Source organism: Idiotropiscis lumnitzeri, chromosome 14, assembly GCF_059441095.1.
Source record: "Idiotropiscis lumnitzeri isolate Australia: NSW breed Sydney's pygmy pipehorse chromosome 14, RoL_Ilum_1.0, whole genome shotgun sequence".
In the NCBI taxonomy this organism is placed as follows: Eukaryota; Metazoa; Chordata; class Actinopteri; order Syngnathiformes; family Syngnathidae; genus Idiotropiscis; species Idiotropiscis lumnitzeri.
The window spans coordinates 18,797,742-18,810,313 of NC_142404.1; the positions used below are offsets into that span (position 1 = coordinate 18,797,742).

General features: G+C 40.7%; 4 protein-coding genes across 6 annotated transcripts in view; 3 read left to right on the forward strand and 1 right to left on the reverse strand.

Moving 5' to 3' along the window:
- Positions 1 to 75: 75 nt before the first annotated feature.
- LOC148323872 (leucine-rich repeat flightless-interacting protein 2-like) lies at positions 76 to 2,293 on the forward strand. 3 transcript variants are annotated; one of them, XM_088315970.1, is made up of 6 exons: positions 76 to 265; positions 389 to 438; positions 765 to 876; positions 940 to 1,019; positions 1,112 to 1,216; positions 1,741 to 2,293. In XM_088315970.1, the coding sequence occupies exons 1-6, from the start codon at positions 181 to 183 to the stop codon at positions 1,846 to 1,848; spliced, it is 540 nt and encodes a 179-aa protein (XP_088172096.1). In that variant the 5' UTR covers positions 76 to 180; the 3' UTR covers positions 1,849 to 2,293. The 3 variants fall into 3 exon arrangements, with proteins under 3 accessions (XP_088172096.1, XP_088172097.1, XP_088172095.1); XM_088315971.1 differs by having other exon boundaries at positions 765 to 828; XM_088315969.1 differs by having other exon boundaries at positions 76 to 438.
- On the reverse strand, positions 1,478 to 5,734 carry tyw5 (tRNA-yW synthesizing protein 5). Its single transcript, XM_088315967.1, has 8 exons — positions 4,994 to 5,734; positions 4,268 to 4,422; positions 4,080 to 4,149; positions 3,966 to 4,010; positions 3,638 to 3,775; positions 3,483 to 3,570; positions 3,033 to 3,149; positions 1,478 to 2,915 (listed from the first exon to the last, which is right to left on the reverse strand). Exons 1-8 carry the CDS (start codon positions 5,072 to 5,074, stop codon positions 2,638 to 2,640), a joined length of 972 nt encoding a protein of 323 aa, XP_088172093.1. The 5' UTR covers positions 5,075 to 5,734; the 3' UTR covers positions 1,478 to 2,637.
- maip1 (matrix AAA peptidase interacting protein 1) lies at positions 5,385 to 8,224 on the forward strand. Its single transcript, XM_088315968.1, has 5 exons — positions 5,385 to 5,879; positions 6,173 to 6,244; positions 6,477 to 6,603; positions 6,862 to 7,012; positions 7,266 to 8,224. Exons 1-5 carry the CDS (start codon positions 5,529 to 5,531, stop codon positions 7,342 to 7,344), a joined length of 780 nt encoding a protein of 259 aa, XP_088172094.1. The 5' UTR covers positions 5,385 to 5,528; the 3' UTR covers positions 7,345 to 8,224.
- A 623-nt stretch (positions 8,225 to 8,847) lies between these two features.
- stat4 (signal transducer and activator of transcription 4) overlaps positions 8,848 to 12,572 on the forward strand; it is a 30,887-nt gene continuing 27,162 nt past the window's right edge. The window contains exons 1-8 of the mRNA XM_088314927.1: positions 8,848 to 9,157; positions 9,268 to 9,396; positions 9,947 to 10,082; positions 11,101 to 11,199; positions 11,282 to 11,374; positions 11,451 to 11,529; positions 11,613 to 11,698; positions 12,276 to 12,427. Coding sequence (XP_088171053.1) covers positions 9,269 to 9,396; positions 9,947 to 10,082; positions 11,101 to 11,199; positions 11,282 to 11,374; positions 11,451 to 11,529; positions 11,613 to 11,698; positions 12,276 to 12,427 — 773 coding nt within the window. The 5' untranslated portion in view covers positions 8,848 to 9,157; position 9,268. The remainder of the gene's footprint in view (positions 9,158 to 9,267; positions 9,397 to 9,946; positions 10,083 to 11,100; positions 11,200 to 11,281; positions 11,375 to 11,450; positions 11,530 to 11,612; positions 11,699 to 12,275; positions 12,428 to 12,572) is intronic.

Here is a 12,572-nt window from a genome sequence, read left to right on the forward strand (position 1 = left end):
TACGGCGCTCGTGCACATATTTGCCCATGTGTGCTGTCCTGTCAGATTGTGCAAGCATGTCATTTTGTTATTCTTGGGGCGGTACTGTGTGCTGTCGTTGTCTGCGTTGTGCGGCCTCCTCTCCTGAGTTTGTATGCATGTTAACCGACCTCCCTCACGCTGTGCTCCGTCAACCCCTCCATGGATGCCTGCACCTTTTTTTTGCATGCATCTGCCTCCCAACACAGCCCCCCTCACACCGCACCTTTGGCTCCACCCACTCCTGGTATGTTCACTTATTTATCCTTGTGCAGTTCTGATTTGTGTTGTGTTAATCCAGAAACCCCTGATATTCTTTGTGGCTTGTTGCTGTTCTCAAAACTTTCTTTTTACCCCCCCTCCCCAACAGAGATTCGTCTCAGGAAACTAGTGGACGAGCGTGAAAAAATGATAGAGCAGGTATGTTGACGTTTTAACTGAATATGTATAGAATGCCTTCCTCGATCATTCCCGAACGTTCGGTAAGCTGCTCTGAAACACTCCTTTGATTGGCCAAGATGTGATCAATGTAATGAGTCTGTATTTCGTGAGCAATAGGCTGACCAGAAAAAACTGCCAAGATAAAAAATGAGACTGCCCCAAAGAAATCGTACAGGTACCATCAGTCAAGTGGTACAAGTTAAAATAAGACTAGCTAAAAAAATTTAAAAAAAATTGTCATTTTATCCATTCACTTAGGTTGTTGTGATCCTCCATGTTTTTTGTTTTCGTCGCTGTGTTTTCAGATAAAGAAGCTAAAAGCTCAAGTGGACCAGAAAAATGGCACCAATGGCAGTTTGAGTGCAGAAGGTGAACATTTGGAAAACGGCAATGAGCCCAACATCATTGAACTGCAGAGTAAGTGTGCACAACAATGTTTTTTTTCCTGCAGTTCAAACATTTTTTTTCTTTTTTAATCAGGAGATTCCAGCAGGCAAATTAACGACATGAAGTTCAAACTAGCAAAAGCTGAACAAGAAGTGACTGCATTGGAACAAAACGTAAGATTGCAAACTTAGTTTTCTCCTAAACAGAAATTGTTTTTGTTTTTCCCAGCTCTTTTCTAAACCCTATTTTCTTCATCGTTGCACAGGTGAGCAGACTTGAGGGTCAGGTGAGCCGCTACAAGTCGGCGGCTGAAAATGCAGAAAAGGTGGAGGATGAGCTCAAAGCGGAGAAGCGGAAGCTGCAGCGAGAGGTACGCCGCTTATCACAGTCTACCAAGAGCCGAGACCGTCAAATGTTTCTCATGCCCTAAATTAATCATTTAAACCCTAAATATCACCCAAATTCTTTATCAGTGCATTGGTCATAATTGTGTTAATAGTAATTATTTTCCTTATTGTAATTGTCATGGATGTTGCACTAGTTACCTCTAGAATTGGATTTAACGCAAGTACAGTAAGGGCTGACTTCCAGACCAGCCCTGCATTAAGTGAAAAAAAGTTTTTAGAACACTTTATATCTCTTTCTGTAGGGATGAAAAGCATAATCAAAGAGGATTTGAATCTTAAGACTGAACTTGAAATACTTGTTTAAAACAAAATATTGTGCGGCCACTTTGTGGCCAACAATGGAATTACACCCAGAATAAACAGGAGGCAGACCAAAAATGTTACAAATTGCAAAAAAAATGTCAAGTTTCCATGTTGCTAGGCTAACTAAAATCACAAGAACCACATCGATCCATCTGCCCTCTCTTTTTCTCTTGGACTGCCTTAGTTGCGATCCGCACTGGACAAGGTGGACGAGCTGGAGTCCAACAACAGCCACCTCAATAAGCGACTGGAGAAGATGAAGTCCAGCCGCGGCATGGCCCAGACGCCGTAGCAAATACCGTACTTCTCATGTGCCATCTCTCGTTGTGTCCGGTAAGACACCAGGAAGTTGCTTTCGAGCCGAAGCGCCACATGAAGGACGATGCTGAAAGAGTCGCTTGCCTCCCAGACGCTCTCCTTGCCTTCTGTTCACCGTAGTGTTGCTATCAACTTTTTTCAAGAGTGACTGATTAAGCGTGTGCGTTCGGTGTGTCTTTGCAAATGAAAGTGCACATTTCCGAGTGTTTTTGTCTTTTTTTTTTTTGCTCACTTTGCATTCAACGCCAAAGCATTTAGATGATACTGAAGAAATGTGACATCCGGGACTCAAAGCGGTGAAGACGTCAAAGACACTGGGGCAGATGCTGCTTCACTGTTTACAAAAAAAAAAAAAGCTTTTGATTATGAATGTCATACAAACATGAGTTATGTTTGTGCAATAAAGTGTCAAAACCTTTGCTGCAATTTTATCACTGACTCTAACCTGCGATTGTTTTATTAGGATCAGAGAAGTCCCTGTCTCTGTCATTATGGATGAAGTCCACTCGAACTTGATTGCAAAGTTAGAAAGAAAATCTGCCGCAGACGCCACGTTCCCAAATCAACATGAATTTGTGAGGACATCTCTACCGTGTAGAAGGACACACAAAAAAAGTCAAGGACCCATGCCAGAAATTGAACAGGAAGCCGATTTGGTTTGAAGCAGCAAATTCCATGGCTCATCCTTCGACCAACTTACCAAGGAATGTCACCAAATGAGCCAATCAGAAGCAGGTATCCAATTCCACTTTATGGAGTAAAATCACTCCGAGGTCACTGGAGGCCTTGATGGTCGGTCGCAGAACGTCCGCTCTCGGATTCTGTGAATCATGCGGCGACCATAAAAGTCGGCGTACTCCGGCGGCAGTTCGTCGAGACAACGCAGCGCCCTTTCCAGGGTTTGAAGGGCGCGACACGCAGCCACCGGGTCTTTGTTGCCATACGGGTCCTTTTTGTCGTAGCTGTCGGCGGGTAGCTGGCGCCAGAACACGTTGATGCCCACACCGAACTGTAGCGCCAGAGTGTTGTGGAACCACAGGGCTGCCAAAGCATACACACAAAATATTTTGCGGCCATCTTGTGTCAGCTGGATTAGAATTTGGCTCACACCCAACCCTATTGAGGACTAACGCTCTGGAAATAGTGAAGGGAATTTACCAGGAATGAAAAGCAGATCTCCAGGCTCTAGCACACACTCGTATCGTACAGCCTTCACAAACTCTGGATACAAGTTGACGTCTGGCGAGTCAATTTCCAAGACCTCAGATTTGTCACCTAGAAAGGATGAGAAACAAAAAGACGTCACACTCATTTTATTTTTTTCCCCCAAATGAGTTTTTCCGACATGGGTCCTTGAGACTTGTGCATCCCGTTGTAATAGACATGACCACCTTAATCGTGTCCATCAGTAAAATTGGCGCTGCGGGTGAATTTAGCTAAATGATATATTAAACGTTAGGGTTAGGCTGTATCAAATATTGAACTCCAAATTTCAATGCAACTGAACTATACTTAGTATTTTTTTTCCCACGTACCACAAGAGGGAGCCAGCACCAATCGCTGAACAATAGCACTAGAAATCATCACCTTGTTTGGTGGTGGATTTACCTGTCAAATAGAGATGCAATGCATCTTGGGGGCTGTAAAGAACCACTCTCTTCCTCCCCGTCACCTGAGCCAGAAGGTTATCCATCACCTGGAAAGTTTGAGGCTAGAATCTTGAAACGGCAACGTTTATTTTCTGGCCTGGCTGCCACACTCACGTCGTAGTGCGTCCACAGCTGCAGACGGCGTGAACTGATGCGGAACACGCTGGAGAAGAATTGAGCCGGCTCAAAGAAGTTCGGGATGTGAAAGTCCTCGGCTAGTTCGGGAAACTGTTGATGCAGGTCAGCTGGTTCCTGGGGAAAAGACGAGAAAGGCAGAGTGAGTCAGACTAAAAAATTCTGCAGAAATGTATCAAAATCTATGAGACTAGTCAGCCTGGAAATGGCCAAATGACCCTAAAAGAGCTGCTTGAAAATATCAAACTTCCCGATTCATTTTGGAGTACCAGGATGGCTACAATGGTCAATTTTTAATTCTGGGTACCTTTCGGACATCTTCTCCCAGGGACCGAAGATAATAGCTCTCGTCCTGGAATGAGATTTAATATTTTAGAACGTGCGGATGAGAATGACACAACAAGCTTGTATCCAAATGTACCTCACACAAGAAAAAGTCTGCGTGTTTCTCCTCAGACGTCCGCCTCACAAATTCGTCGAACGGAAGCGTCCTGTCACCCAGCATGAGGCAAGTTGATGACTTTTAATGATTGGGTTTAATTGACTTATATTGCAAATATGAATTGTGTTTAATTGACTTTTATTGCAAAAAGTGAAGATACAGCCCACCTATACACAAAGTTTTTTTGAAGAAAGTTCATCTGTGGCACACTGGAGACATGGACCTTCACTTCCTTGTCACCTCCCTTTTGGGCAAGATAGTCCACAGTCCACTTGTCCACGCAGGGTCCCAAACACACTCCTCGCAGCACGGCAGGTTCACGCTGGAGAAGAAAATTAAATTCAAATTCAAACATGCTAACAGAGTATGCCAAAAACCTGTGTAGGACAGTAATGTTTATTCCCAGACATATTGTGCCTTAGTCCACATATGCTAAAGTGCTAAAAAAAAATGCATTTCGAGACAGACCGCTAAAAGTTGCTTTCATTATTTTCAGTATTTGTTTAGCATGTAAATTTAAAAAAAACATGCGAACATGTTGCAATGACAGGTGTCATAATTAATCGACAACTAACTGATCAATAAATTAATTTATATTATTTTAATAATAGATTCATCATTTTGCGCTTTTAGAATTGTCCAAATCCTTTAATCAATTTGCATTTAATTACAAAACAATATCAAACAACAATCAGTTTATAAACAATCAAAAACACTTGGCGATAAATGTGAATGCAAAATTAAAAAAAAAATCGATAGTCCAACCAATAAAAAAATTGCAAAAGATTTATTAATAATCGTTTTATATTGTGTGCCTAAATCGGGTACGACTTCAAATAATTTGATCAGTTGATGTGCAAGCAGCATGGTGTGAGTGGAGTTGAAAACATTACCTGTGGATATATTTGTTGGAGAAAAATATTCCTGTCCACCTCTGTAAACACTGGTACAGATATTTTCTTCTGAGTCGCCATTTGAGGATAAACTGCAACATGAGCGCCATGTACAGGACACGGCAGTGTTTTGTGTTACATTCATAATGTTCCGCCAGCAACCAGAGTTCCTCCTTGTGGAAAAACGGCTTAATGGGAAACCCTAAAATTTGTATTCACTCGTATTTGTACGAATTCAAGTCATTAACTTAGGTAAACCTTTAAATGCGTTGGCCAACCAATAAAGCCAAACATTCAAAACAATAACAAGCGGAGTATACAAGAAGACGGACAGGAAAAACAGTGTCACATTTTTAATGTCCTGGCAGAAACAACCCTCAATGTATTCTTGGTTTTAACATTACTTATTTTTTTCTAGTGTCTAAAATAATCAACATTGATACGATATTAATTTATACATTTATAATGACGTTGACATGTGTGTACCAACCGATAAAACAAAATACTGACTTAAAACAACAACACGACGATACAGATGAACGGACCGGAAATTTGTCTAAACAAGATGGCGCTCTTCATATCAAGAAATTATTCCAAGTTTTCATCGTTACGCGGCTTTAGTCGCCTTACAACCCACGAAAGCGTCCACCTAAAGCGGTGTATAACATCCCAGTTATGTGTTCTATCCCCCGCCGGGGTCGGAGAAGTGGTGGCGCTGCGGGCGTACAGCTCCGACCGCGGCGAACCAAAACCCCATCAAAAGGTGGTGGTCGTCGGTATCCCGAACCCGTTCATTTGGCTCCGGACGCGGGTCTACTACTTCCTCATCAGAGCCTATTTTGATTCCGAGTTCAACATAGAGGAGTTCACGGAAGGGGCTAAACAGGTTCTTGTGATTTTAATGACTACAAAAGGCAAAAGCGCTAACTTTTTCCGACTGCACCATTAGTAAACAAAGCCTTCTATGTGATTTGATTTGACCAAGGAGGACATTTTGAGAAAACGGCTTAAATGGTTTGACTGATGGTGATCTAATTTGTGACGTGTCAACCTAAAAGAGGACATTTTCAGTTCACTAAGTCAGTGGTAGTCAGTCTGCCGTCTGGAAGTATCCTGGTGTCATTTACAAATATTACGCAATGCTTTATTAGGGTTTTATTGTGTGTTTTGTGTCGACAGGCTTTTTGCCATGTTTCCAAGCTGCTGTCCCAGTGTCAGTTTGCTGCTCTCGAGGGGTTGGTGGCCAATGACGTAAGCACGGAGCAGCATTTTCACAAGCCTGTAGGCACGCTTTTATGGCGTCACATCAAGAATTCTGCTGGTTGGGGATGTCAGACCTGTCAAATTAGCACATCTTCTTTGAGTCCTCCTGACCAGTAAAAACATATTAGTGAAGACGGACCATTTGTGTTGAGGAATTCACCAGTATTCCTCGTGCATTTGAAAGGTGGTCTCTTTTTTATTTCCTACATTTTTGGCGCAGTTAATCGGAAAGCTGGAGGAGAAGTGCAGCGTTCTTCCGCCAAGCTACAAGACGGCGTTGTCCGCCCGGTCTGACGAGCTCATGTACACCACGCCGGGGGACGTGGGAATCTACTACGATGACAACGGTCAGCCTGGAAAACAATCAAATATCCGCTATATGATATATGATTTTCAGCTTCTGTCGCAAACACAATTTCCGAATATTCTCAGACATGACTTTGTTGTTTAGCTTCAAATATAACTAACACCGTCTTCAATTGTATTATCACTTTACATTTCAATTACCCTGACTTAAGAACTATACTACTGGTATTTTGTCTTAATTCCTGATTCAAACTGTTCTTTTGAAATAACAGCATATTGATTACCATTTTGTCCACCAGGGAGAAGGTTTGTGAGTATTTTGATGCGTTTCTGGTACCTGACCAGCGCCCGTCTGCCCGACGACACGCTGGAAGGAACTCGTATCTTCCAGATGGCCATTGGAGGAGAGGGAGAGACGGAAAGCAAGAGGCTGCTCACCGCTAACTATGAGTGAGTGTCAACGACTGTGATTATCGTGGGTGTACTGCATGCTCCACACCCACCCGCGATAGCTTCAAATCTGTCTTGAGACCGTATTGAAACTGTTTTTATACACTAGTTTTACTCCTCCCACATACCTTTAACACATTTAAACATACTAAACCTGAATTCTATAGTGCCTGTTAATGATTGCTTACAAATGTATTGTGGCGTTTTCCAATTCCCCTTTTTTGACTTCCTGCTCTTTTTGGAATGCTTACAGATTTCAAAGGGAGTTTACCAAAGGAGTGGCACCGGACTGGACCATTACGCGGATAGAGCACTCCAAGCTTTTAGATTAAGGCGCAGTGCAATGAACTTGAATGAATGAATCGGCCACACGCTGGTGCGTACTGTCTGCAGTGTTTCAGAATTTGACTGGGAGGATGTTCTACCAGGATTTGTATATTTTCTTCCCATTTCCACTCATAAAATTAATTTTTTAATTTAACTGTAAGCAAATGTACTTTGTGTGTTTCTTGATGTATGATCCTATTTTTTGTTGGCCCTAATGTCTAGATTTTTTTTTTTTTTTTTTGGACAGTATTCATGTTTTTAAGCGTTTTTGTACATACTTTATATATATATATATATGCTATAAAATCATAGCCTTAATATTAACAATTTTGAAGTATCAAGACACTAGTTGGTCTTGACACACGGTTGATGGATCAACAAGAGCGAGGTTTTGTCGTGATTGTGTCAATCTGTTGATTCACATGCCAAACTCAAGTTAATTGTCTCTCTGGAAAAGCAACAAACTCGCTTTAATTGGGAGCTTTGACTCAAGTTTGCAGACATCAATGATTCAAATGAATCACGTGCTGACTTAAGTTCATGACAAGCGCCCCAAACGCGGCTGCTTCTGTTGAATCGAGCGACTGCATAAACATGTCGCACTCACCTAAAACACGGTGAACTGCATGGGATGATTCAGTTGAATCTTTTAACTGACTTAGCCAACTCTCTGGAGACACAGCAACCTCCGAAGATTTAGTTGATGAGTCAATTTATCATTCGTGGGAATCAGTCGACTCACTGGGAAACCCGCAGTTTCTGATAATGTGGTTCACTAACTCGAGGCAATTGGGCGATAACCCATCAATGAATGACTCATTAGTGATTCTCATCTGTTTAAAAAAAAAACAAACATCAAGAATGAATAAAGTGGTTAAACACACTGGTTGGTGGCTGATATTTACACATGATGAGATGGGAAAGTTACATTATCAGTTGTTGTGGTATTCAAGCTGGTCAACATAACTCAAATATTTCAATGATACCAAATCACTTGTGAGAATGACTCAGCCCAACCAGGAAGTGAACGAGCTGCAACTCAACTTAATCATCAACCTAGTCATCGTCTTCACTTTGTAGAAAAAAAACAGACCGAAAGAAACATCTGTTTCCAAAATACAACACCAAACGAACAAGGCTAATTAATAAATGATGAACTCAAAAATGCTGATCATTAGGTTCAAAGTCATATCAATTGTTTTTGGTGTCTAAGTTTCCCAATTAAATCAGTGTGTGTGAATTTGAGGCTTTAACCTCATACACTTGGCAGGTTGGCATTTTATGAAATTCAGTCAATTGTTTGCGGACAGGTTTGACCCATCCAATATGGCTGCCGCGTTTACGTATCCAGCAAAGCCCAAAACGATGCAGTACTTTTTTGCCCTGGTTTCGTCTTCAGTGTCCTCCAAATTGACACAGACAGTGAGATTCCTTTTTAAAATGTCCGTATTTTATAAATATAAACAATTTAATAGCATTTTCTGACGTATATTTACAAACGCCACTGTGACTTTTAATCCTTTGCGAAAATGAGCACGAGCGCAGCCAACAGCACCGGAGGCTTCCGCGTTAAACAGCGTTTTTAAAATAACAGTAATTGTTTTTATTTATTTTGATGACTGAATTGTACTCTGACTATAATATATGTGATCAAATAAACCCAAAACAAGAGTAAAATTTAAAAACAGCCCAAACGTGGGCAGCTTTCCAAGTGCATAACGAGAACAAGATGATTTCCTGAAAATGAAGTGCACTGAAAACGAAAGTCAAAATTGAAACGTGCACATGGTGAAAAACACCGACCGGAGAACACGTCAGGTAATTACGAGCACACAACAACTCTTTATCTGGATGGAAAACGCTTTATCATAGTTAAAATGTATTTGAATTGAAAACAAGATCACTTCTGTTTTCATTCTGGTGTGCAGAATGAGCCAATGGAAGCAAATTCAGCAGCTGGAGATGAGACTCTTGGAACATGTGGGTTATTTGTATGATGACAACTTTCCAATGGACATCAGGCAGGGTCTGGCCAATTGGATTGAGGCTCAGGATTGGTGAGTAAGAGCAAAAACAGATGTTCCATATTTTGTAGAAAAAGCAGTAGTGTGTATATTTTTCAGAGGCAAAAAAAAGCCCTGTATTTTCAAATATAACGTATTTAAAAAAATGATGGGGTTCGGGGTTGTTCTTGTTTTAGAAACGAACAATGAAATGATTCAGTATTTCAATACAAAGTTGCATATCCTTTTTAGCTGGTAAAATACATGCTCTTCGGGGTTTAAGTCTGATGTTGAACTTGACCACTGCCCCCTGGCAAAAGTGTCTTTTGTTCTTTCTGCGGTGTGATTTAATTTGTAGTCATCTTGTTTTCCCAACGAGAGACAGCAAACAATTTTTCCCATTTCTCTCACATGGCCTAGCCAGGGTTTGACCCTCTCCCCGATTCAAATATAAAACTTGTCAATGACAATGTCACTTTTCAATTGATCTAATTTTGTCTCATTATCTGGAGCGGGTCACACGCATGTGACGGCAGCTGTGCGTTCCGTCATTATTGTTTTCACCGCATAATTTTTTTTTTTTTGCAATGTTGTCTGTGTTTAGGGACACGGCCGCTGACAACCACTCTATGGCAGCGGTGCTCTTCTCCAGCTTGTTGTCCCAGCTGGCGGTGGCGCTGTCTCAGGAGCACAACTTTCTGCAGAGACACAACATGAAGATCATACAGCAGCAGTTACAGGTAGATTGCTTCCCACAAACATTTTGTTTGTTTTGGGAGCTTTATTGAATGTACCTTTTGTTTGCTCTGTTGCTTGCTGTCACCTGATACAAAACCAAACCGGTTTTACTTGAATTAGGAGATAACTGTCCTCAATTATTGTCTGGTGTGAGTCATATATTATAATCTTTTGTTAATGCCTAACTTCCTGTTAAATGGTCTTTATCAGGAACAGCAAATGTGATGAAATTGGGGGTTTTCATTATCTAAAAGTGTCATGAACTGAAAACAAAAACCAAATAAACATGTTTTCCCCTTGACCCTCATGAGGAGCAGTGGATCGGCTAATGGATTGAGAATAATAACAATAATGATAATACATTCCTGATTTTTTTTTTACCTTAAATGGTATGTGCATTTCCCCCCTCCAAAATCTACATTTATTTTCCAAAATATATTACAAAATGTATTTCCAAGAAAATATATTTTTTTAATTAAAACATGTTTTACAAAAAAAAATGCAAAAATAAATAAACAGCTTCATCTTTCCTAACATGCCTTTCTCTTTAAAATATGCAACTTTTTTTCTTGGAAATGTATTCTATTGCAAACACAGTCACATTTTTTACAATAAAAAAAATATACAACATTTGTTGTTTTTTTTTGGAAATGTTTTTTTACAGACATTACAATATTTTTTTTCTTTTCTTTTTTTAAGTGACTATACATGCAATGGATCATGATGACCCATGAATAATTTTGGAGTACCAAAGAAACAAACATTACAATAGTGTTGAAAAGCAAATGGCTTGTAGGTGTCGTTAGTCACTTGCAAAAAGTGAGTTCCGTTCTGTATTCAGATGAAAGAAAGAAAGAAAATCCTTTCTGACCACAAAAGCTTTTGTACTTTATCTCCGTGACAAGAATGCATGCAAACCTGGGAGGGGAAGTTCAATTTATGTCTGCAGAATTAACAGACATTTTATATCCAAGTCGACATGATCAGTAAGTTGTCGTTTTCTGCCGTCTGACTTTGTAGGTGAAATATGCCAGCAACTCTGCAGCTATGGCCAGAGTGATCTCCAACTGCCTCAAAGAAGAACGGCGGATCCTGTCCAGTGCTTGTATACAGCAGCAGGTTTGTGTGTCTTCTTGTGAGTCTTAGTTGTTTTTTTGTTTTTTTTTGGGAGTTAAAATTGTCCTTCAACATTTTGAAACAGGGACCACTGGAGAAATCCCTGCAAACTTCAATGTCCTTTGAGAGGCAAAAGAACATGGACCACCGAATTGGGATGATCCGCACAAGTGTGCAGGTCTGCAGAATTTCAAATGCTCTGAACGGAAGCGCCGATTCAAAAAATTCAAGTGAAAACATAAATTGTTGTGCAGATGATGGACCAAGACGTCAAATACATCGAGGACCTGCAGGATGATTTTGATTTCCGCTACAAGACGTTGCAGTCTCGAGGTTGGGTGTGCGCGCAAAAAAAAGCAGAAGTCGTGACTTCTCTTCTGATCGTGTTCATACGATGCGGTGTTGATGTGCCGCAGATCCATCCGAGAGGAACTCTGAGCTCATGAAACAGGAAGTAACAAGACTACAGGAAATACTCAACAGACTTGACTTCAAAAGGAAGGTACTTTGTAGTGACCAAATGTTGTCAACCACACACAACCTTTTTGTTCTGTTGATTTCTCAAGAACAACAATCATGTCCTTGGGTCAATTTGAGAATTTATTTTTTTCATTTTCCAGACGCCACTACTGAGTGATTTTGAGCAATATTTTCCACTTGAAAGTCAAATTGGCCGGCTCGAGGCTTTTTTTGTGGCTACCGAGAAGGCTAATTTTTCTAATGTTGTGCTGGGCATGACTGACGAAATTCACTTCAAATAAAACCAAAATAGGCGACTCCCTGTCCAATTTCAACTGTGGGTCTTTGAGTCTTTTTCATGTGACTTGACCACTCAATTTCTTCTCAATCTGAAAAAAATTGTGTCGGGGGCAAAACTGTTTTTTTTTTTTTAACATTCTAGGGGGCAATGTTAGTGAACCCGCAAAATCGATAATTATCCAACAGAGTCGGGAATGAAAGCAAGTACAAACATTTTGCCTGAGCCATTTTCATTGCATAAATTGATAACATTTATGAAGCTAAGAAAAACGCCCATTTTTTAATTGCACGCACTTTTTCCTGTTCAACGCTTTTGCTAGGATATTTTGTCCAAGATAGCCGTCATCATCCAGCAGATTGACGACCTGATGAATTCTCAGCTCAACGCCGAGCTGCGCGACTGGAAGCGCAAACAGCAAATGGCCGCCATCGGGAGTCCGCTGCTCACCAGCCTTGATCAGCTGCAGAGTTGGTAATTGAAATTGCTGACCATGAAATTCCAGTCACATGATCGTCTCAATGGAAGGAATAACATTGTGTCGCTAATTTGCCTCGTAGTGTGGAAGATAGCATAGCTTAGAGAGGAAACCTAAAAAAAAAAAACTGGGAAAGACATC